The sequence below is a fragment of the Engraulis encrasicolus genome, chromosome 24, assembly GCF_034702125.1.
Source record: "Engraulis encrasicolus isolate BLACKSEA-1 chromosome 24, IST_EnEncr_1.0, whole genome shotgun sequence".
Taxonomy (NCBI): domain Eukaryota; kingdom Metazoa; phylum Chordata; class Actinopteri; order Clupeiformes; family Engraulidae; genus Engraulis; species Engraulis encrasicolus.
This window is the reverse complement of record NC_085880.1, coordinates 43,973,144-43,995,922: the sequence shown is the minus strand read 5'-3', so window position 1 is coordinate 43,995,922 and position 22,779 is coordinate 43,973,144. Positions and strand designations below refer to the sequence as shown.

Here is a 22,779-nt window from a genome sequence, read left to right as displayed (position 1 = left end):
GTTGAAAAAATAATTAGCCTACAATACAATCTGTAAATCGTTCTGTTGCCCTTTTTAAATGATCAGTTCACCTTGTTCCAGCCATATGTTGTTTCAGGGCATTCATTGTATAATGTATGTTTTCATCAACACAGACTGCAACTCACAATAATAATTCTAAATTGATTTAGCACTCGTTAAAACAGTGTTTTTGTCACATCTTGTAATGAGGCTTATCTTGTGTATAAGTCCTTGGAACGTGTCCTTAACTCCAGAACCTAGAAGGCCTTGGAGGAAGGGGGGATTAACACTGAGACATACTGTAGGCCAGTGGTTCCCAATCTTTTTCTTCAGGGACCCATATTTTTACCATTGCAAGCTTTGGTGACCCAATCGCGCGAGCGCCAGCACGAGAGGGAGTCACATGATACTCTGTTTCCTGCGAAAAGTCATTAGTTATCATTTTATTCCTCAATTTCTCTTCAGTCAAATATAGAAAAACTGTTTAATGTATCACTTAGGCCTACATTTAGTTGCTGCTATGCATATATTAGTTTCAAATTTTGCTTTGTCATTTACTGAACAGGGGCTATATATGGTATTAAATTAAACCCCTTAAAATCAAGAGGGCTTCGAGACCCACTGTGGATCTTTTCCGACCCATAGGTTGGGAACCACTGCTGTAGGCACCATAAGACCAGGGGCACCACTTGAACCCCTGGGCCCCATGAAAGGCAATGGTATTAAAACATCAATACCTTCATCACGAGACCCTACAGCCCCCCACCCCCCCTCCCCTACCCTCCCCCAGCGAGAGTATCGGCCAGTGTTTTTTACTATGCCCTTCACACCAACAGCGTCGGCGTGCGCGGCCAGTCTTGTTCAAACCCCCCCCCCCCCCACAGCCAATGCTATTTTGCTACTTTGCCATTCATTTCAAAGGGACACCACCAGCCGCGGTGTCAAAATTCAGCTCGAGTTCTATTTTCCAATTGCAGCGCGGCGCGGTAAAAATCTGTCCCGTCCCGCCCCGCTTACCCGCTCTGGTCTGAAATAGGCCTTAGAGTAAAGGACCACAGGACCTTAAAACTACAAAACAAGTCCATAGAGTAACGGTGCGCATCCATTTGTCAGTTTGACGCAAGCCGTACCAACGCATTAAATTCATTTTCAATGAAATGCGGCATAGTAAGTACATTCGACATGACATCAACGCAGACATGCACATGCAGACAGCAATGCATCCTGGATGAAAATGCTGCATGACGGTTAGATTTCCTGTCAAACTTCGACATTTCGTCGACGTTGCGTTGACGAGGTGACATGTCACATGGTGTAAAACTATCGCGGGATGAATGCGGCTGCAGTCAGATCTTGCAACCTCTGCAGTTGCTTATCCCCTTCAACGCTCGTCGGCGGACTGCCTCCGAGGTCACGCGCCCATGAACTGGTTGGTCAACAACTCACTCACGTGTGTATATGGGTCTTGTCTCACACCTCTACACAAGTTTGCGCAGGTCCCCACTTCAGCTCCTCCTCACTGCCTGTCCCCCCACTCCTCACACGTGGTGTGTAGAGCAAACTAGTGCGAGCTCATCGTCTCGTTCATATTTGTGGCCGACTTTAAATGCGCTGTATTTAATAACACCCACATCGTGACAAGTTCTCGCTCACGTGCTTCCGTCAACGTTGGTCGTCAGCAACAAAGTCGTATGGGCTTATTGTCGTTACCGGACTCGCAAAGCATGTTGGGATTCCGGCACGGCGAGCGTGGGTCCGTTGGCACGTCAAAAAGTTGAGCTCTTCCGAAAGTTATGCAAATAGCCACGACTGACGGACTGCGTTACCCAATGACTGTTGAGCACATGAAGATGTCCCATGATACCTGTGGTCATCACGAAGGTTTTGACATCTATCAAACTTTTGGATGTACAAAATATAGACTACCAGCATCTATGATGCATGTGCTTATGATGCCTGGGTTCAAATGATTATGTTCGATTTCGACCATAAGCATAACAGCAAGAGGTCAAGCTGTGTGTGAAAAAAAACACATGTGCCGAGGTCGGTAAGAGCATATTGAACTGTAATTTAGGGGCAGTTGGTTTGCTATATCGATAAAAACGGCTAGAAATGTAGATTGATATACTTCCTGTATATAACTCCCGGGCCACGCGAGCTGTAGTAGCAGTGCGTCGACACTGGGGTATCCAATACGTCGAGCTGCGATAACGTAACGCTATGGATCCCCGGCCTCAGGGATCCTGATATCACCAAGATCTGCATGTATCTTTGTGGAGGCATGGCATTTGATTTCATTCAGACAAATATCCAGCATAGAAGAAACAGCTATATTACAAATTTTTAATATTTATCTCAAGTTATACTTTGCAAAATAGGGTGTCATTTAACAATCTTCAGTACAGATTCAGATTCATATTTTTGTCACATCAAAGAGCACATACGAGCAGATTTTGTTTTCCATAAAAGCCCGTATATATTATTATTATTTGTTGAAAAATGTAACCATAGATATATAACTGTCGGTAGATAAACAATTAATTTACATTTTGTACAGTAAAAACATTTATTTTAACAATTTTTTGTACCTACATGAATCCAAAAAAGTACAGCATATTTAATAATTTTACAAATTCTTCATAAAAAATATATTTCTATACAAAAACATTTTCTTTTGCACCTACTTCAAGTCAGCAGCACATGGTAACATGATTATGGGATCATATAGCATGATTGTAGTTAAAATGCAGTTTTACAGCTCCTTTAATGGCAAAGTATTTTACAGGGACCGAAAACAAAAAAAAACATTATTGCAGCAAGCCTGACGAAAGGCAAACATGGATTAACAGCTGTCTGATGCATAATAGCTGAACCAAACAGGGGAGGGAATGGAAGTAAACCCATCCTTCAGTCTCAAACAAACAAACAAACAAACACATGAGCTTTAAAAGAGCAAACAAAAAAGTTAGACCAAATAAAGAGAAAGTTTTATAGTCCCAAGGAACAACAACGCTTGAATGTTTTATGTGGAACCAAATCAAGAGTTCTTAGGGGCATCAGATCCAGACAAAGAGTGTTTGCACAACAGGTCCATTTCATTCGTAAGTTTTTAGATCAAAGGTCTACTGGGCATTTGAAACCTTCCACAAAGAGGTACTAATGGAAGTCCTTCACACCTTCCTATGGGAATGAGACCCGTTTATTTGAAGCACTTCCCATTATTACCATTCGCCTCCCTCGCACGGATCCCTTTCATCAACGATAAGGACTTAATTTATAATAATGATGATAACGAATAATTATAGTCTTTCAAGGTATGAATTAAAAACTCTAACCAATTAACATAGTTTGGAGGACTGTTACTTACAGGTCATTGGTTGAGAAATTGTCATGAAAATGGCCAATCAATATTTAGAGCAATCTAATCGAAAGGGACGTGTACTCTTTCAACCATTGGTGTAAGGGACGCCGGAGCATATGATGATAGCAGGTTCAAAACAGTTAATGTTGTAGGTAGTCCATACAGTAAAAAAATGTGCATTTTATCCATATGAAGTTTGTACTGTACATGCACAAGTAGTGAAGCAGGAACATCAGCAAGCTAACCCATGACATTAGAATCACAGTGAATATGCACTGGAGAGGCCTATACAGGTACAGGACCTCCCCGCCACCATCTATGTCCTCTCGTCCGCATGGGTCATCTAGCACAAGCCGGCCGGGTGGGCATGCTTCTGGATGTCGTAAGGCAGTGTTGTTTTCTCAGTCAAAGAAACAAGGTATGGACGTCCAACACGGTTCCAGGGTGCGTTCCAATATGCAACTTTGCGTCCTCCACTTGTGCTTGTGGCCTCGTACCAGGAAGTAATACGTCATGATGACATCACTGACAACAGCATTATATTTCAATATCTCTCAAAATCTCAATTGTAAAGTCATGTTCTCATTTGCAAAGTGGATGGTGAATGAAAAACAGTCCCCCAAAAGTTATTGTGGCAAGGCTGACAGCTGGGAAACTATATTGTTTTCTCCACGGAGGAGGGGCCAGGAGTCAGGGTGAGGCCACAAGCAAAGGTGAAGGACGCAAGGTTGCATATTGGAATGCACACCCAGTGTCTTCTTGATGAAGGGGAATAAAGATGATGACTGAAAATAAAGTACAATAATTTAGGTTTTCTTCAAAGTAAATGCTGCCACTGAAAACAAAATAACACGAGGGAAACAGAACCCAGAACTGAACTGATGCACAATAACTCCTCCAGAAGCCAACAACACGCGCTAATGAGTTCGCAACGTGGAAATCAAAAGAGTAATTTGAAAGTAAGTGCAGAATATTATGAAAAATAAACATCTCATCTGCCCCACCAGCATTGTAGAAAATTATATCCTTCTGCACAAGAGGTATATATATTTATATATAATTATATATATACGTATATTTTATATATATATATTTATAGTATTGTTTTATAACACTTCTGGATTAAACTGCAACACTGTTGTGAAAGTCTTCAAAACAGTTCAAAGTATAAGTCAAGGCCTGTGATGAGGTAAAACATAAAGGTACATCTTGAAGAGGATAATGCCGGGGGCTGTGTGTTTCACCTCACCTCATGTCAGTCTAGCCAGGGTGTAATCATTTATTCTACCACTCCTACCCCAGTAGGACGTGTGTGTCCCCTCAACCGAGACCTGACACCTCTCAGGAGAAATGTCACCATTTTTATATAACCAACAAGGGACAAACGTTTCGGGTCTAGCCCATCATCAGTGTTCCCTGGGAACAATCCCAATCCCTGGGAACACTGATGATGGGCTAGACCCGAAACGTTTGTCCCCTGTCTGTCGGTTTTATTTACTTTTTTCGGCTTTGTTTAATATAGTTTTCATTCTGCATTCAGCTCCAGTGTGCGACTCCTTTCTTCCTTTTCATTATACTGCTCTTGGAATTACGCACCGAGCGATACGCTCAGGATAAGACATTGGCCCGGACGCCACCCCACCATTACTATCATTTTTATATAACCAACAAGGGACACCAGGTACTACATTCGTAACATTTTTTTTGGCTACTCAGAAGAGTTCACTTATCTCCTTTTTTACTGTGAAAAAAAGCATGGTCACTTCACATGAAAATGGATATATAAAAAAATAACAATGGCGTGAAAATGAAAAAGAATACCAAAGCTAGGCTACATGGTTCCTCATGATGTTCACAACTATTACATCATTGATGTGCAATTATGGGTCATAATTTAATTTGTGGAACCAATTTATAAAATTAAATTATCCGTTTCTTTTTATTTTATAAAACATAGCATGTTTACATGCTTTCTGTGGATCTGTTAATGTTTATTTACACATGTTCATAAACCCTGTTTTGTATTTTTATGTCTTTCCCCACCCATTTTAAAACCCACTCGGAACCCATTCACACCACGCTAGTGCAAAATTTGTGCGATAATGTTTTCCAACGTAACAGTTGAGTGAGTTTACGCCACCATCTTGTGGGGTAAACGTTTAAGCCTCTGCCGAGAGAGTTCGAGTTGTAGCAAGTTTTCCGCTTGCAGATGGACAAGTCTTGTGTGTTCATCCACAATATAGTTTTTAAGTTGCCTTCTGCTTTGTAGGCCAGTACATCTTCACTGAAGAGAAAAAAAAACGGAACCAACAAAAAAAATAACAGGAACAACTCCCCTTCCACCAAAACAATTATGTGGCCTTTCAAGACACTTCAGTATTTCCCAAAAGAAGTCTTTTGGGAAGCGAGATTTTCAAAATGAAAGTAAAAGAAAAAAGCAAAGCCACAACTTTCATCCTGGCTGAGCCGCGAGAGGCACAACTTCCTTGATCCCAGGAAGTATCGTTTGTCCTTCCTGACCTCTCTCTCTCTCAGCAGGATCACGTGACCTCCTCCTCCCCATGGAAATCCTGTCCAGCACCACCATAACATCTCCAATGCGTTTCTATGGCAATTAGTCTTAAAGGGCCATAGACGTTTTTTTGTTTTGTTTGCCATCACCATAGAGATAGTGTTCCAAAGTGGGAGAGTGGTGTAGTCCAGCGGTAGTAGTCCTCTATGTGCACTCACAGAGCACTACAGTATTGTATGTTGTGGAATGGACGACAGCCACAGTGAGACAGACTAGTTCATTCACTGCGGATGACTCCATGCCATGGGGTGGCGCTGCTGAGTTGAGGGCTGAGGGCTGAGGGCTATACCACTGTGCAGACTGTATTCAGCGTGGTATCAAACCTCACAGCCTTTGCTTCTGTGGGCTTCATGTTCGTGTCGTACATGGGGTTTTCAAAGGACGCTTGTCCATTTGTGTTTTCGTGACCTGCGTAGCCATTGTACTGCACTTTTGGTCTTGTTCTGGGGAAAAAAAGAAGGAATAGGACAACATTACATGCTAGTTTGTCATTCCTATTTCAATGTGCCCTTCATGATATTCAAGTCATATAATTTAGGCTTTATGTCATTGTATAAACACATGGTACACACGACCCACCTTTTCGAAACATATCACATACAATACTTATTAAGTAAGTAAAATAGTAGTCATAATTTAGACTTTCTACACATTATACTAGCCATGTTGAAATGTAATTATTATAATTTAAATTGCATAGACATGTCACTAGCCAAATGTTACATTTCACAGCTACAGTATTTTGTTGCACACAAACACACATACACACATACATACGCACTCACGCAAACACGCACACACAAGCGCACACACACATGCACGCATGCACGCACGCACACACACACACATTTCTTGTTACGGTTAAAACGAGAAGTCAGTATATCAGTAACACATACACACAAACAATAATGTGGACAAGATTGTAAGGCAAGACTGACAAAATGAATGGAGCACAATGAAACCTGACATGTACAACAAGTCAACACAAAAAGACCCACAATGCATAAAAGCATTTCCCCTACACTTATATGCTAATCTCTGAACTCAGGGGACGTGAGATTTCTCGAAATTAGTGAATATAAAAATAAGCCTTCACTAACAACATGTTCTTCTGCTTGACATCATAAAACAAGTGCTGGATAGATGCTGTTTTTTAAAAGCTTCTATACATAGACCTTTCTAAAACAACAAGGGTTCTCTTTGTAGACTGCTGCTCGCTCCGAGAGAAAGGTTAAAAATAGTTCTTAGCAAAACTTTCTCCCAAAGGATTTTCTATGGAAGCTTTAAAAGTTTACTCGGTGGTACGGGAGTGGAGAACCTGACTTTCTCATGGCTTGACTTCTCTCAAAAAACATTTCCCTCTTCAAACCTGCTATCATTTCACTATGGGGACTTTCTAAAACTAAAAAACTAAAAACCCACGTCCTTAAGATTCATTACAACACTTTAGAAGAAAACAGCATCCTTGAGGGAAAAGGAAGAGAGTAACGGGATGATATTTAGTTGGTCAAATTATAGCGGCTGAAAATGGAGACTGTTATGGGCTTTAAATTCGACACACTTATGAGGTCATTTCTTAAGGGGGTTGTCTTGTCTTGCGTTTGTGAGGAGACTTTGTTTCAAAATGAGGAAAATAAAACAGGACGACGATGGTTATGTTAAAGGGTTTCAGGGCTGGTTGCCTGGTGATTTAGTCTCTGGTTGTCTTACCTGCTTCCGCCCCTTATAACGTCTTTGGGTCGCTCATTGTCATCTGTGTCACGTGACAGTACCCTGCCAATTTTGTTTATTTATTTTAATAGCTAGAAATCGTCATGCTTTTATGACATTTAGGACATCATAGTGTTTTTTTTCTTCTTGCTGTTTCATTGCTTTAGCTTTGGAAAACTCCATTGCTTTGTTTTTGAAGACATGATGACTGACTTCTTTGTTTAGTATAGTAATAGTATGGACAACTTACACTTAGATAATTAACTCATAGAGGCAGCAGGAGTTTCCCATAACCAACTGGCATTGTAGACTTGTTTAATTTGATACAATGTGGACATCATTCGTGTTTCGTGTAAGGCTTGTAACAAGAGTTCTTACCTGTGTTTGTAGAGGTAAAAGGCAAACCCTGACAGAATCAGAGCAAAAAACGGCACAAGGATCGCTGCAGCGACAGAGCTACTGTTTGTGCCATAGTAAGGATTATTATCCGTCGTCAGTAGACCTGCATTTCAGACATGACACAGTCAGAAAATTACTCCACCTGCAATTTCAGTGATCATCAGTATGCCCAACACAAATATACTCATGTACAGGGCCGGATTAAGATGGCCTGGGGCCCCTAGGCTACAAGTTGATGTGGGGCCCCTCGGAAAGCAAATTTTGTGACGAATTTACATGAACAGTGTCATAATTACAGGCCAGGAATTAGGGACAACACGTCCACCAACTGTACTCAACATGACGGATGAATATTTCAATATTGAATCTTGTCATAATTCTGCAATTTCTCACTGTTGACCAATCGGGGGCCCCATGGCAGGTGGGGGCCCCTAGGCTGCAGCCATATCTAGCCTGTGCATTAATCCGGCCCTGCTCATGTACTGCACAGGAAAAGAGGCCACTCTATGGATAACCTGATATGCATGCTCTTGCACATAAAGCATCACCCTCAGCATTAACCTTAATTTAAAATGCATGCATGGTCCAGCTTTTGCAACGCTGAGCAGAAAATACCTTGTCTCGTCAGCTGGAATGTGCCAAAATCTTTGCTGTGAATATGACCCTGGTAAACAAATGTTTTCTTGTCAGATTCCACAGTGACCTGCATCAACAGAAAGGGGAAAACAAGCAAACAGACAAACAGAAAATGTGAAACAGGTGCAATGTTATTTCCACAAGCAGTTTTATAATGCTATAAAATGAGGATTCCTCGTTTTCTGCATGCATGTACACATTTGTGTGATAAGCCACATTAAAAAGCCATAAAAAAGAAAGCGATGATGACCATAAAACTCGCAAGTGCTTGCAAGTAAAATTATATAAATGCACTGAAAGTGTATGTATGTATGTAAATTCTCTGCCAATCGTACATATCCATCCATCGCCCAGTTGTCGTTCTTGAACTTGCTGTAATATTTCTCCATCGGGCCCTTCACTTGGTAGACCTTCAGGAGCAAATGGTTCTCTTCCTTTTTGTAGGTCCCTGTGAACGAGATAATGCAAGGGCAATTACGAATAAATACCTTATTAAACCCCAAGACAGAAAAGAACCTCATGCCCATGCCAAGCAGGGAACAGGGAGCAGGCAGCAGAGACGTGGAATTATACAGACATCTCATTACGCACCAGACAGTTTAATCTGCACTCCACTGGGCTCCAGGAGAGTGACGTTAACGCGGCTGGTCGTCACGTTGAACCCGTTCACCGTCAGCGTGGCCTGCTGCCTCTTGCTCAGGTAGTCATAGTAACCCGACCAGGCCGAGTTCGCAGAGAAGACGTCCACCGGAACTGAAAGGAAACGTTAAGTTCATGCTACGTTAGGCAGGCTTCCCAAAAAAAGGCCACTGTTTCTTCGTAAGCAATCTTGTATATAAAAACAACACATAGGTATGTGCAAAAGATAAAGCAGTAGAGTAGAGCTGAGCAGAGTAGAGTATAGTAGTGTAAAGTAGAGTAGAGCACAGCAGAGTAGAGCACAGCAGAGTAGAGTATAGTAGTGTAAAGTAGAGTAGAGCACAGCAGAGTAGCGTAAAGAAAAAGTAGGAGTAGTTAAAACACATTTTAATAACTACCAATTTGACATAATCACCAGACCAACAGAAAATATACCTTAAAATATGTCTTCCACATGAATAAACAGGTGTAGTTTATTTTACTGTCTCTGTTACATGAATTACCTACCGTTCATGTAGGTAATTACAAGTATGCAGAGTAATAGCATGTAAAGGTACTGTACGTGTTTTCACTGTACATTAGGGTTGGTGTTAGGGTCAAATACAGTGTAAATACACAACACTACATGTTGTTGGTATGTAGATACTACATTTAAAAAGAATCCATAAAATAAAGGGTTACCAAACAGACAAGCAAGCAAACAAGCGAGCAAGCAAATATCAGAAAATTAGGGCCACCACCACCTACCATGGACCTTATTCTTCTGCACATCTTCCCCCTTGGGCTTGCTGTTTATTTTGGGCCCCACTGCAAGACATCAAGAGTAATTGATAACTTGACATTTGTGAGAGTGACCTTCTCCGCATCACCATGCATGCATGAGAAGCAGCAGCAGCAATGGCCGACGCCGCGATTTGACATCTTTTCCTGGTGTTGAAGCAAGACCCGGCAAATTAATACCAGTCCTCATAAATTGGCAAACAAATTGACACAGAGATGGTTCAGCCCCCTCACACAAAGGCAATAACAAAAGAGGCAGAGAATTGAATGGCACCAATATCAGGAAGAATGAAATGGACAAAACAGCAGGCTCACTCACATACTGCACAGTAAAATCTCTCTCTCTCTCTCTCTCTCTCTCTCTCTCTCTCTCTCTCTCTCTCTCTCTCTCTCTCTCTCTCTCTCTCTCTCTCTCTCTCTCTCTCTCTCTCTCTCTCTCTCTCTCTCTCTCTCTCACACACACACACACACACACACACACACACACACACACACACACACACACACACACACACACACACACACACACACACACACACACACACACGCACACACACACACACAACTCTCTTTCTTGTGTACAGTAAAATCTCTCTCTCTCTCACACACACGCACACACACACACACACACACACACACACACACACACACACACACACACACACACACACACACACACACACACACACACACACACACACACACACACACACACACACACACACACACACACACACACACACACACACACACAGCTCAGTTCAGTTCAGTTCAGTTCAGTTCAGTTACAAACACACACTCCTTTTGCATTGAAGATTAGCAGAGGAGAGGATGTCACATAAACCAACAATACAACCCACCAGCTCTGCAAGCCGCCCTCCCACCTTCCATTACTACTTGGAGTCAACGATAGCAGACACACACACACACACACACACACACACACACACACACACACACACACACACACACACACACACACACACACACACACACACACACACACACACACACACAGAGAGACACAGAGAGACACAGAGAGACACAGAGAGAGAGAGAGAGTAAAATCTAATAGAGAGGCCACTTGTTTGCCCATCAGCGGCCATCACAGGAGGATAAACAACTGTGACTTATCCCCCTCTCCCGCCCACAGGCCAGTTTAGCCCTGCTCTGCTCGCCTCTTCTCTTGTCTCAAATGATATATTGACCCCGCGGCCCCCTTTGGGGTTACACCGCACAGCGCCGCCTCAGCTAAATAGATGAAAATTGTATGACGGTCGGGTCGGCGCCTAAGTCTGAGCCCAGACAGACAGACAGACAGACAGACAGACAGACAGACAGACAGACAGACACCCACCTCCCTTAGTCCTGCTGAGTTACTATACCAACAAGTAGAAGAAACTCTCACAGCCTCTTGCACTTGTTGCTCCCCCCTCCTCTCCTCCTCCTCCTCCTCCTCTCTCTCTCTCTCTCTCTCTCTCTCTCTCTCTCTCTCTCTCTCTCTCTCTCTCTGTCTTGCTACTCTCCCTCTCTGTCTCTCTGCTCCCCCCTCTCTTTCACTCTCTCCTTTCGCTGGCTGCTCTCTCCTCTCTCTCTCTCTCTCTCTCTCTCTCTCTCTCTCTATCTCTATCTCCCTCTCCCTGTCTCACTCTCTCTCTCCCTCTCTCTCTCTCTCCCTCTCTCTCTCCCCGTCTCACTCTTTCTCTCTCTGTCTCTCTTTCTCTCCCTCTCTCTCAGGTCTCTCTCTCTGTCCCAGTATTTCTCTCTGTCTCTGTCTCTGTCTCTGTCTCTGTCTCTCTCTCTCTCTCTCTCTCTCTCTCTCTCTCTCTCTCTCTCTCTCTCTCTCTCTCTCTCTCTCTCTCTCTCTCTCTCTCTCTCTCTCTCTCTCTCTCTCTCTCTCTCTCTCTCTCTCTTTTCTGAGTGGACAGTACACCACGCATTGTGTCTGGTCTTCTGTTCCTCACCATCTTGATCAGTCTGCCTAACGCTCAATTGTCTTCATCTAATCTTCCCCTCTCTTTGTCATTTCCTACTGTACTGTGCTGTGCTGTGCGTTCTCTTCAGTAATAAAGGAAAGTACTCGTTTGCCTCTTTTCCACTGCCGGTTTTCTGGTAGGCCTACAGCTCGACACAGCGCGACTCGGCTGCCACTTTTTGCTTTACGATTGAGCTGTGTTGTGCCTATTCGAAAAGCAAAAAGTGGCGGCCGAGTCGCGCTGTGTCGAGCTGTAGGCCTACCAGAAAACCGGCAGTGGAAAAGAGCCTTTAGACGCCACGCTGCATAGCAGAGCCCCTGTCTATGGAGGAAAGCTGTTTACTGCTGCTCTGTTTATTAGTCTGGTGTCCGATGCACAAGATACTGTTTGTCTTTTTAGCTATCTGTTTGTCTTTTTGTCTGGTCATCTCTCTCTCTCTCTCTCTCTCTCTCTCTCTCTCTCTCTCTCTCTCTCTCTCTCTCTCTCTCTCTCTCTCTCTCTCTCTCTCTCTCTCTCTCTCTCTCTCTGTCTCCTTCTCTGTTGCGGTCTCTGTCTCTTTGTCTTTCTCTGTTGCTGTCTCTCTCATCTCTCTCTCTCTCCAGCACTCTGTCTCTGCCTGTCTGTTTGTCTGTCTCTCTGTCTGTTTCTCTCTCTCTGTGTCTGTCTTTAGCATTCAGGCTCTCTCTCAAACACATACACAATAACACACCCAAACACACATACGCAATAACGCAGCCAAACACCCATACACAGTGTTTGTTTCAGCCTGTTGGCTTGGCCAGTGCAGTCCACATGAATAAATAACACACAACAAACAGCAAACATGCAAAACCATGACACTGTCCCCCCAAACAACACACACACTGCAATACATACACATACACACAGACACAGGCACGCAAACGCACACACATACACACACACACACACATACACAGACACACACAGACACAGACACGCAAACGCACACACACACACACACACACACACACACACACACACACACACACACACACGCAAACTCACACACACACACACACACACACACACACACACACACACACACACACACACACACACACACACACACACACACACACACACACACACACACACACAGACACACGCAAACGCACACGCACACGCAAACACACACACGGCAACACATGCACTCAGACAGACAGACAGACAGACAGACAGACAGACAGACAGACACACACACACACACACACACGCACACAGACACGAAAACACACACACACACAGGTGCACACTATCTCCCCGTGCCAATGTAAGTGTGTGTGCATGTGTGTGTGTGTGTGTGTGTGTGTGTGTGTGTGTGTGTGTGTGTGTGTGTGTGTGTGTGTGTGTGTGTGTGTGTGTGTGTGTGTGTGTGTGTGTGTGTGTGTGTGCGCGTGTGTGTACCTTTGCAGAGCGGGGGCTTCCCCGTCCACTTCCCGTCGGGCCGGCAGGTCCTGTGCTCGGAGCCCCCGGACAGGAAGTATCCCTCCTGGCAGGAGAACATGAGCGTGTAGCCCAGCGTGGGCAGGTCGATGGAGCGCACGTCCACATGCGCCGGGGTCTCGATCTGCCTGCAGCCGTGCGCTGCTGGCCACCATGATGGAGGAGGAGGTGGAGGAGGAGGAGGGGGGGAGGAGGAGGAGGAGGGGGAGAGAGGAGGGAAGGGGGGGAGATGAAGAGGATGAAGAGGAGGAGGGGGAGGAGGAGGAGGAGGAGGAGGAGGGAGACTGGTTGAGGAGAAAGGGGAGGAGGAGGAGGAGGAGGGGGGAGGTAGGAGAAGGAGGAGATGGGGGGAGGAGGGAGAGATGAGATAGGAGGAGGGGAGGAGAGGGGGAGGAGGAGGAGATGAGGAGGAGGAGGGAGATGGGGAGCGAGAGGGGATAGGGAGGAGGAGGAGGGGGAGGAGGATAGAGAGGAGGGAGAGGATGTGGAGATGAAGTAGGAGGAGATGGAGGAGGAGGAGGAGATGGAGGGGGGAGGAAGAAGAGGAGTAGGAGGAGAGAGGGAGAGGAGGAAGAGATGGGGATTGGAGGGAGAGGAGGAGGAGGAGGAGTTGGGGAGGGAGAGGATAGGGAGGAGGAGGATGAGGGGAGGAAGAGGGTAGCGAGGATGAGGCGGAGGAGGAAGGGGGAGAGGGAGGAGGAGGAGATGGAGGAGGGAGGAAGGGAGGGAGAGGGAGAGGGGGATAGGGAGGAGGAAGGGAGAAAGATAGGGATGGAGGAGGAGGGGAAGGAGGAGATGGGGAGAGATGAGGAGAAGGATAGGGAGGAGGGAGGGAGGGAGATAGGGAGAAAAGTAAGAGATGGAGGAGGGAGAGGGAGGGAGAGAGATGGATGGAGGGAGAGATGGAGAGGGAGGAGAGAATACACAAATACCATCATGCTGCTACGAATATCACAAATATTGTCAGGCTGCTGCTACACAGGAGAAACTCTAGTGAGACCAAACTCAATACTGCAGATATTTATTCACTACTGATTCTACTGATGGGTTTGGGGCTTTTTGGGCCTTTAATCGTGACAGGACAGTGTGAGAGACAAGAAGCAAGTGGGGAGAGAGAGAGACGGGAAGGGGTCGTCGGAGTAGCCAGAGATTCTTTAAGTATAGAGATATGCCAATGTAATAGGTTGCTATGGGCACCTAACATGACCAGGTTCCGGTCTGCCTAAAGGGGCGTGTCATAATGCTCCTACAATGAATAGAACAGTCCTTAGGTCTGCCTAAAGGGGGATTTCTCTCCCCCTCCCCCTTGCAATAGAACCCGGAAACAATGGGCCAATGGAACCTCTCTCTCTCTACTCTCTCTGGTGTAGCAATGCAGTGCCCTACCGATTGAATCACGGCAAGGCCATGACGGATGTTTTCTTAGTAGTTAACATCAGCTAATGCCACTATAGTATGGATTTAATTATTTTTTACAGGATTATCTAAGAAGCATATTCATTGCTTGTACAATAATTAATTCATTTATGGACATCAGCTGTGGTTGTACCACCTGAAGTTTGTCAATGACCCATGTAGTACACCTTATACTCCAGATGCATATACAGCAGGTATTTCTGCTAATAAAGGCTAACCATCAGCAAGCAGGCTGTCTGTCTGTCTGTCTGTCTGTCTGTCTGTCTGTCAGAGCCGGTTCTGACCTCTGTGGGGCCCTAAGCAAAAATATGCCAAGGGGCCCTCCTAGCTAGAAAAAAAAATCAAGTCATCCAGACCCCCCGCCCCGTTTTTTCCAGCAAGTATATATTTGGGCAGCCATAGGCGCATTTGTTCCCACACTAGCTAGAGTTTTTCAGACCTTAGGGCCAGATTACACTTCCGGCCTGATAAATTGACTCACACGTGGATATACATGAATGAAATTATTACCCACAAAGGTTAAACATAAAAAATGGCATTGGTAACATGGGAGTTTCACAATGTGGCATAATCCTTAGTAGGCCTAATCTAAAGAATTTGAAAAAAAAAATATTGTCTATCCATAAAGGTTCCCATTAATTTAGAAATGACACAAACTAGACTGGATGCCAACAAAATACATTTCCTTTAATTATTAGCACAGGTGTTGCCTAAGAGTATCCTAAATTAGATATTGGAGGCCAGGCTTGCACATCTAAAGACATAAGGCTTGCACATGCAAGACGTGGTGGTAATGTGAAAGTAGCCTATAAAGTAGGTGAGCAAGTGAATACACTGCGCACCCTCGCCAAAGTTTTCTCTCGCCAGGAGGAGTAAAATGAACAGGTTGCATTTCTCCTTACAAAGTTAACGTTCCAAGCGGAGTTTAGCATATTGCGTCGTATTTCGCTGTTAAACGTTTGTTGACCACTCTCCATCTCCCTCTGCAAGCGGGGCTGGTGCACGATACCCACACACGACTTTCATTGTTTTGGCTAGCTGATTAGAGTAACCGACTTGATGAAGGACTAGGCTACTGAGTAAATTATTAAATAAAATATTCGGGAGATAGACAGATCATAATCGCAGCGTCAATCGCGCACACATCTTAACACACAGACGCGCGACCCGTCCCATTTCCTCTCCTCTCCTCCGGGCGGGCGGGCGCAAGCACACGCACACACACACACACACACACGGCACCCCTTCCTATCTCATACTCTTCTCCGTTGATTCGATTGCACTCACTTTTCGTCGGCTAGAAGTCAGCTGATGTTCCTCAACTAAGCAGCTACAACAGCTTTCGAAACAGCAGTAAGACATTGACAGCAAGACATAATTTCCTTGACTCTTCCTGTTGATTCGATTACACAGGCGGACTTAAGTTCCCGCGGTAATGCAAACAGGAACGCTTGTAATGCGCACTGACTGACATGGGCAGGAACTCGGCATTGTTGTGAGATTCTCACTCAAGATTCTCACTCCTGTTCCATCCGAAATTAACCACAGAAGAAGGGGTGAACCACGTAGGCCTAGACGGAATCAATAATAAGTTTGTCTGTTTTTAAATTAGCCTATTTTTTAATTTTTTTTTTTTTTTTCCTCAACGTAAGTGACGTCATGGGCAACGCGAGGCCCTACGCAGAGAGCGTAGTGAGCGTTATGGGCCCGCCGGCTCTGCTGTCTGTCTGTCTGTCTGTCTGTCTGTCTGTCTGTCTGTCTGTCTGGGTGGTGGTGATGGTGGTTGTGGTGTGTGTGTGTGAGTGGTGTGTGTGTAGGAGGGGTGTGTGTTGTAGTGGACATTACTGGATGCCAAGTGCTGCTATCCTACATAATAATATATGAACCATCAATGCCCCATAATACTCCCGATACATATAGATATACAATATGTATTTCTGCTAATAAAGGCTAGCTATCTTGGGTGGTGGTGATGGTGATTGTGGTGTGTGTGTGTAGGAGGGAGACGTTGTACTGGACATTACTGGATGCCAAGTGCCGCCTGCTATCCTACATAATATATGAACTATCAATGGCCCATAATACACATTATAATACTCCTGATACATATTTTACAGTATTTATTTCTGCTAATAAAGGCTAGCTATCTTGGATGGTGGTGATGGTGGTTGTGGTGTGTGACGTGTGTGTGTGTGTAGGAAGGTGCGTGTTGTACTGGACATTACTGGATGCCGAGTGCCGCCTGCTATCCTACATAATATATGAACTGGCTCTTCACACCTCCTCCTGTATAGAGTTAGTCAACTTAAGTCTCACTGCTCAATGAAGCAGCTTTGTGAGGCGCCTGGAGGAGAGAGAGAGAGAAGCCTGGAGGAGGAGAGAGAGAAGCCTGGAGGAGAGGAAAGAGAAGTCTGGAGGCAAGGCTGGCGCTAGGCATAAGCAGACAAGGCGGTCGCCTAGGACACCAAATATCATGGGGGCGCCAGGAAAACCATAAGCTCCCATAAAGCGAAATGAAACATTAAACTTCACATTAGCAATGAATATTCATGGTCACTCAGTATAAATATAGGTTATAGATCAGATGTGCTCTATCAGATGTACAGTGTCATGTTTACAGATGTCAGTTTTTAAATGCACAAAAAAAAGAAAAGTGAGTGCTCGCCTAGGGCACCACATTGACTAGAACCGGCCCTGCCTCAGGGAGGATTTCCGCTGGTCGTGCTGGCTGTCAGCCTCGCCCACTGCTTTACCACTCATGTACGAAGAGCTTAAACTCGGCTAACTTTAATTCTTTTTGCTGAGACCAGCAATCCCTACTTTGTTCTTCCACGAATCACCCGCTTCTTTTTTTTATTAAAAAAAGAGAGACACACAGACGGAGGAAAGGGAGAAAAAAAAAGTACATTTCCATTTGACTGTCAGCCAATGGTTTTTCTGTCATGATATATCTCTGTATTCATACGTAAAGCTCAAGACCTAATCCCCTGGGTTATTGAGGCTAGGGCCCCATAGCCATGACACTGGGATGAGACAAAGCCCCCCCCCCCCCCCCTTTTGGCACTTTTAATACAAAAAGGCACATTTCCCACGACTATGTTTCTCTTTGATGGCAGTCTCCTTGGCTCTGGAATGTCCTTGCTCCTTCACTTAGTATGCTTCCCTGTAATGCTGCCAGACGAGCATGTGGTTTTTATTTCTTTTGATTAAGGAAATGTTCTACACCTTTTACTGTTATTTTTTTGTGTTAGTATTAGGGCGGCTGCTCGATTACGATGAGAAAAATCAATATCACGATTATTTCAGTCAATATTGATGTCACGATTTTGTTTTAGACAATATTTATTTTTAAGACAAATAATTGTGCTAAAAATTTCACAATCTTAAGCAGCATGAGTGGAGAGCCATAGAGAAACACACAGTGGTGTTCGGCAAGAGTGTTGGGTAGCAAGTCTGCTCTGTGCTCGCAATGGCTCAAGTGGAGGGGAATGTATTGCAATTAGCATAACCTACTTACAGGCAGTAGACAAATTACAAAAATATTGTTTCAACTCGATATTATGAATTTTATATTGTTTGACAGCAATATTGATATCAGAATATAAATTCAATATATTGAATAGCCCTACCAGATAGTGTGCCATATTATGTGCATACCGCAAAAATAAAAAAAAGTCGGAACAAGAAGTCTAACTCCTTTCCCATACAAATGCATCAACAGTTCTCAACGTGTCTTACCTATGCATTCAGGTTGCACTCCACTCCACGTTAAATTTTCAAGGCATATTCTTGTTGTAGATCCGAGTATGTGATAGTTTTTCCGGCATCTGAAGAACACCTTACTCCCAACCTGAACAACAGAATAAAAACCTGGCATGCCTCAGTGTCTTCTGAAACTCTACAAAACCAACATTAGCATTCACAGGAAATATTAGGCCTTCGCACAAATGCTGAATCAAGCTGAAGGAGGAGAACCCCATTTAACCTGCATCTCATAACCTTGGCGAGGCTAATAATCTAACAAGGCAAAGGGACAATAGGATTCGCACTGCAAGACATTGCAAGTTGCTTCTCATTTTGTTCAAACAAGGACAAGACATAAACATTGAAGCACACTGTAAATTTAACATGGTTATTTGACACGTAGGCGTAGGAGCAAACAATGAGTTGTAAATCTCTGTGCTGAAATAAAGTCTTGAGTTACCACAACAAAATAAAAATTGCCTGTGTTAATTTAACACTTGCATAGGGAAATTTCACACTCGTTCTACAGTAGAGTGAACTTGGTCCCACTCAATTAGCCCTGCAAAGTGTACTGGGGCCACACAAACAAACAACACAATAGCAAGAGAACAATAATAGAGTTTCCCACCTCAAATCCCTGAGCCTGGATATTCCCATAGGCCGGCGTTCCTGGATCTCGGCATGAATTGAAAGCTGGATCTAGATAGAAATCAGATAGGACATGAGGCTTATATTATATTATATTTCGGGGTTTGTTTCCTATTAGGTGAAACAACACCACACTACTCTAAACAATTGCTATGCTGATAACAAGAGTGTGTTCATGCAAAGTGTTGGTGGATAGGATCAGTCCTGTTTCCCCAGCGTAATCCGGCTAGACAAATAGTCTTAACTTATCTCACCTCTGCTCTGTGGCGATGTCTATTGAACAGTATCAGAGGCTAAGTCTATATATATGAAATATTATTAGCAATGGTGTTATTAACGTCCAACTCGAATCTGAAAACTCCTCACCTATGCAAGTAATCTGCACCCTTCCTCTCATACTAAAAACACAGTACCTGGGCCTGCATGTGGACTACACCAGTGGTTCTTAACCTTTTTTCTGAACGCACCCCCTTAGCTGTTCCCAAGACAAGCCGTGCACCCCTATCCCAAATGTCTACACATGTACATCTACACCCAAAAAAATATTTAAGTGATTAATTACAATGATTCTTACTTAAGACATTAACCAATACTTTAATGAATTTACATGGGGACGAAAACATTTTTAAATTTGGTCTTAATTTGGCCTTATTATAATGTTTGGAAGCAGAATTTTGGTCACAACCTCAACACAAACAAAATTCCGCGCACCCCCTGAAATCTCTGGCCGCACCCCAGGTTAAGAACCACTGGACTACACCATGCTTTCTCCCATCTTTCTCCAACTACTCACCAATGCATGATGGTCGCACCACCCCTCTCCCATACTAAAACTCTTTACCTATGCATGATGTAGTTTGCACCTTGCCTCCCTTCCATCCCAAAAAACACCTCACCAAAGTTGAAGCCTGCCTGCACCTCATATTAAAACACCGTATGTAGTATGCATAGGGGTTGCACTATCACCCCCATACTAAGAACCCTACATCTATGCATGTGAATTACCGTACACTGTGCTTTCTTCCATTCTAACAACACCTCAACTATGCACTTGGGCAGCACCATGCCTCAGTCCCATACCCACTGCACTCCCATACTCACCAATGCATGTATCCTGCGTGCTGCTCCTTCCTAGTACCAACACCTCACACATGAATGCAAGCTGCACACCATATTGAACCTCCCTCACCTACTTCTGTATGCATGCAGCCTACACAGTCCTCTCTTCCATCATAAAAAAAACCCTCAACAATGTAAGTGGGGTCCACCATTGCTCCCATACACCCCCTATTAAAACACTGTACCTATCCATGTGGGCTACACCCCATTGTAGCCTTGGTAACACTTTATTTTAGGGATACATCTATTAGCACTAATACATACAATGTCCCTGTATAAATAACTTGTAAGGCATGTACAAAGCAAAATCAAACATTTGTTAGGCATGTATTCGCAAATGTCATGTTCATGCACAATAAGGGATATATTACCAATTTAACCTTAGTAAGGACCTAGTAGGCCTTAGCGTTTGCTTAGTACATGCCTTACAAGTTACTTATGCAGGCATTAACATTGTATGTATTAGTGCTAATAGATGTATCCCTAAAATAAAGTGTTACCGTAGCCTCTTACTGCAGATGGGCCTGTCGACGTTCCAATTCACTCTTTGCTGAAAACCACTCACCTACTCTACATCATGACAACATAGCAATGTATGACAATGTAGAGAGACCGATTAAGATTTTGGTCAAAATACGGTTATAACAGACCTGCTAAAGGGTTAAAAATGTCCCCTATGCAGGTGGGCTGAACACCATACTAACCCAGTTTGGCCCAAGGCACATGCAAAAAAGGCCTGCTGAATGCCCAAGCCCTTTATGGGAAAATGTGACTTGTGCCAAATAAAATCCCTCACCTTTGCATGCGGGCTTCACCCCATATTATAAATCCCTCACCTATGCACGCGGTCTTCACCCCATATTATAAACCCCTCACCTATGCAGGTGGGCTGTACGCCATATTAAACCCCTCACCTATGCAGGTGGGCTGTACGCCGCTCCACGCCGCGTCTTCCTGGCAGGTTCGGCGGGAGGAGCCCACCAGCAGGAAGGGGCTTCGGCAGTAGAAGGTGACCTCGGAGCGGAAGGTGAACTGCCTCCCCTCCGCGTAGCCCTCCGCCGGCGTGCCGGGGTCTCCGCAGAGCACAGCTGCAAGCATGCGGGAGGAATGAATGAAGAGCATTTGAAATATGACGTACTTCAGGAAACGCTAACGCTAACAGACGCTCAGGTTTTGTCGGGGAGAGAGGAAGTGCAAAGGAAGGTGTGCCTATGCTGGCAGGGGTAGCATGATGAAGAGATACTATTTAAGTTTTCACTGAGTGTGACCCTCTGATGAAGACTGACGCTATACTGTCGAAACATGCCAGGTAAAAGATTAAAAAAACTCTTACATGTCTGAAGTAAAAGAAAAACTTAAGTGTCAGACATAATGAAGGTCACATCTCTGAGGAGATACTGTGGAATTTAGTGAACGCATATCGGAACTTAATCGAGGCCTTCAATGATGATGCTAATTATACTGAAGGATTACTGAAGGATTTCATCATTTTTTTTGTAGTTCAATAATGCACAATTTCAAGCATACAAACCATGTCGTTTAAAAAAGTATATTATGCCAAGTGGATTTGCAATTAAAATATCAACGAAGGACAAGATGCTGAGACAGGTGCCAAATAAACTCATTAACCAGTACTATTGTGGATTTGTGTGTAATTGCAGGGGATCATCAATGTCAATTCATATTTACTCTACACCCCCAGTTGATGCAGTTAATGGGAAAAAGCTATTCAGTGTTGGTAATTCAGTCTGAAGTCGCTGCTCCCATACTCCTCTGACTACTTACAGGTGTTTGTTATTTATGACTTGACAACCAAATGCGATATAATTGACGACTGGGTTTATACTGGGGAGTAAAGGACGCCTGCTCAGCCAATCAGAAGACGTTCCGTCTGCTCACCGGGTGATAATTATGGCACATCAGCCTTAACGCTTGCCTTTCCACCAATGGAATGCTGCCTGCAATAGTCACTGAAAAAACTTAACCCTAACACTTAACTTAACCACTAAGACAGTGCATAGGGTCTTTAGTAATACATCAGATCACTGCCATTCTGGTAACGGGTAATTTATCTATAACAGGCTCCATGTCTTACTTAATTAAAAGCCCATCTAAACCCATATTTAGCATACCGGTACCCAATACTACACTGTTGGGCCCTTGCAGTCAGGTGAATTGTACGGCAAGACGCAGAGCTCATACAGTGCTGTATGAAAACACCTTTACATGGTTAGTTAGCATATTGAATCTGACACAAACTGTTGGGAGCCCTCTCAGTCAGTCAGGTGTTTTTTGTGGCACATCAATTTACACAT

At 44.0% G+C, this 22,779-nt stretch overlaps 1 protein-coding gene across 1 annotated transcript in view; it reads right to left on the bottom strand.

Annotated features, from left to right (window-relative positions):
* Positions 1 to 4,871: 4,871 nt before the first annotated feature.
* Positions 4,872 to 22,779, bottom strand: part of LOC134441358 (CUB and sushi domain-containing protein 1-like) — a 617,842-nt gene continuing 599,934 nt past the window's right edge. The window contains exons 62-72 of the mRNA XM_063191634.1: positions 21,379 to 21,552; positions 19,326 to 19,396; positions 18,692 to 18,803; positions 13,499 to 13,678; positions 10,065 to 10,124; positions 9,270 to 9,431; positions 9,014 to 9,126; positions 8,658 to 8,745; positions 8,022 to 8,145; positions 7,644 to 7,706; positions 4,872 to 6,376 (exon numbers count right to left, since the gene is read on the bottom strand). Coding sequence (XP_063047704.1) covers positions 6,217 to 6,376; positions 7,644 to 7,706; positions 8,022 to 8,145; positions 8,658 to 8,745; positions 9,014 to 9,126; positions 9,270 to 9,431; positions 10,065 to 10,124; positions 13,499 to 13,678; positions 18,692 to 18,803; positions 19,326 to 19,396; positions 21,379 to 21,552 — 1,307 coding nt within the window. The 3' untranslated portion in view covers positions 4,872 to 6,216. The remainder of the gene's footprint in view (positions 6,377 to 7,643; positions 7,707 to 8,021; positions 8,146 to 8,657; positions 8,746 to 9,013; positions 9,127 to 9,269; positions 9,432 to 10,064; positions 10,125 to 13,498; positions 13,679 to 18,691; positions 18,804 to 19,325; positions 19,397 to 21,378; positions 21,553 to 22,779) is intronic.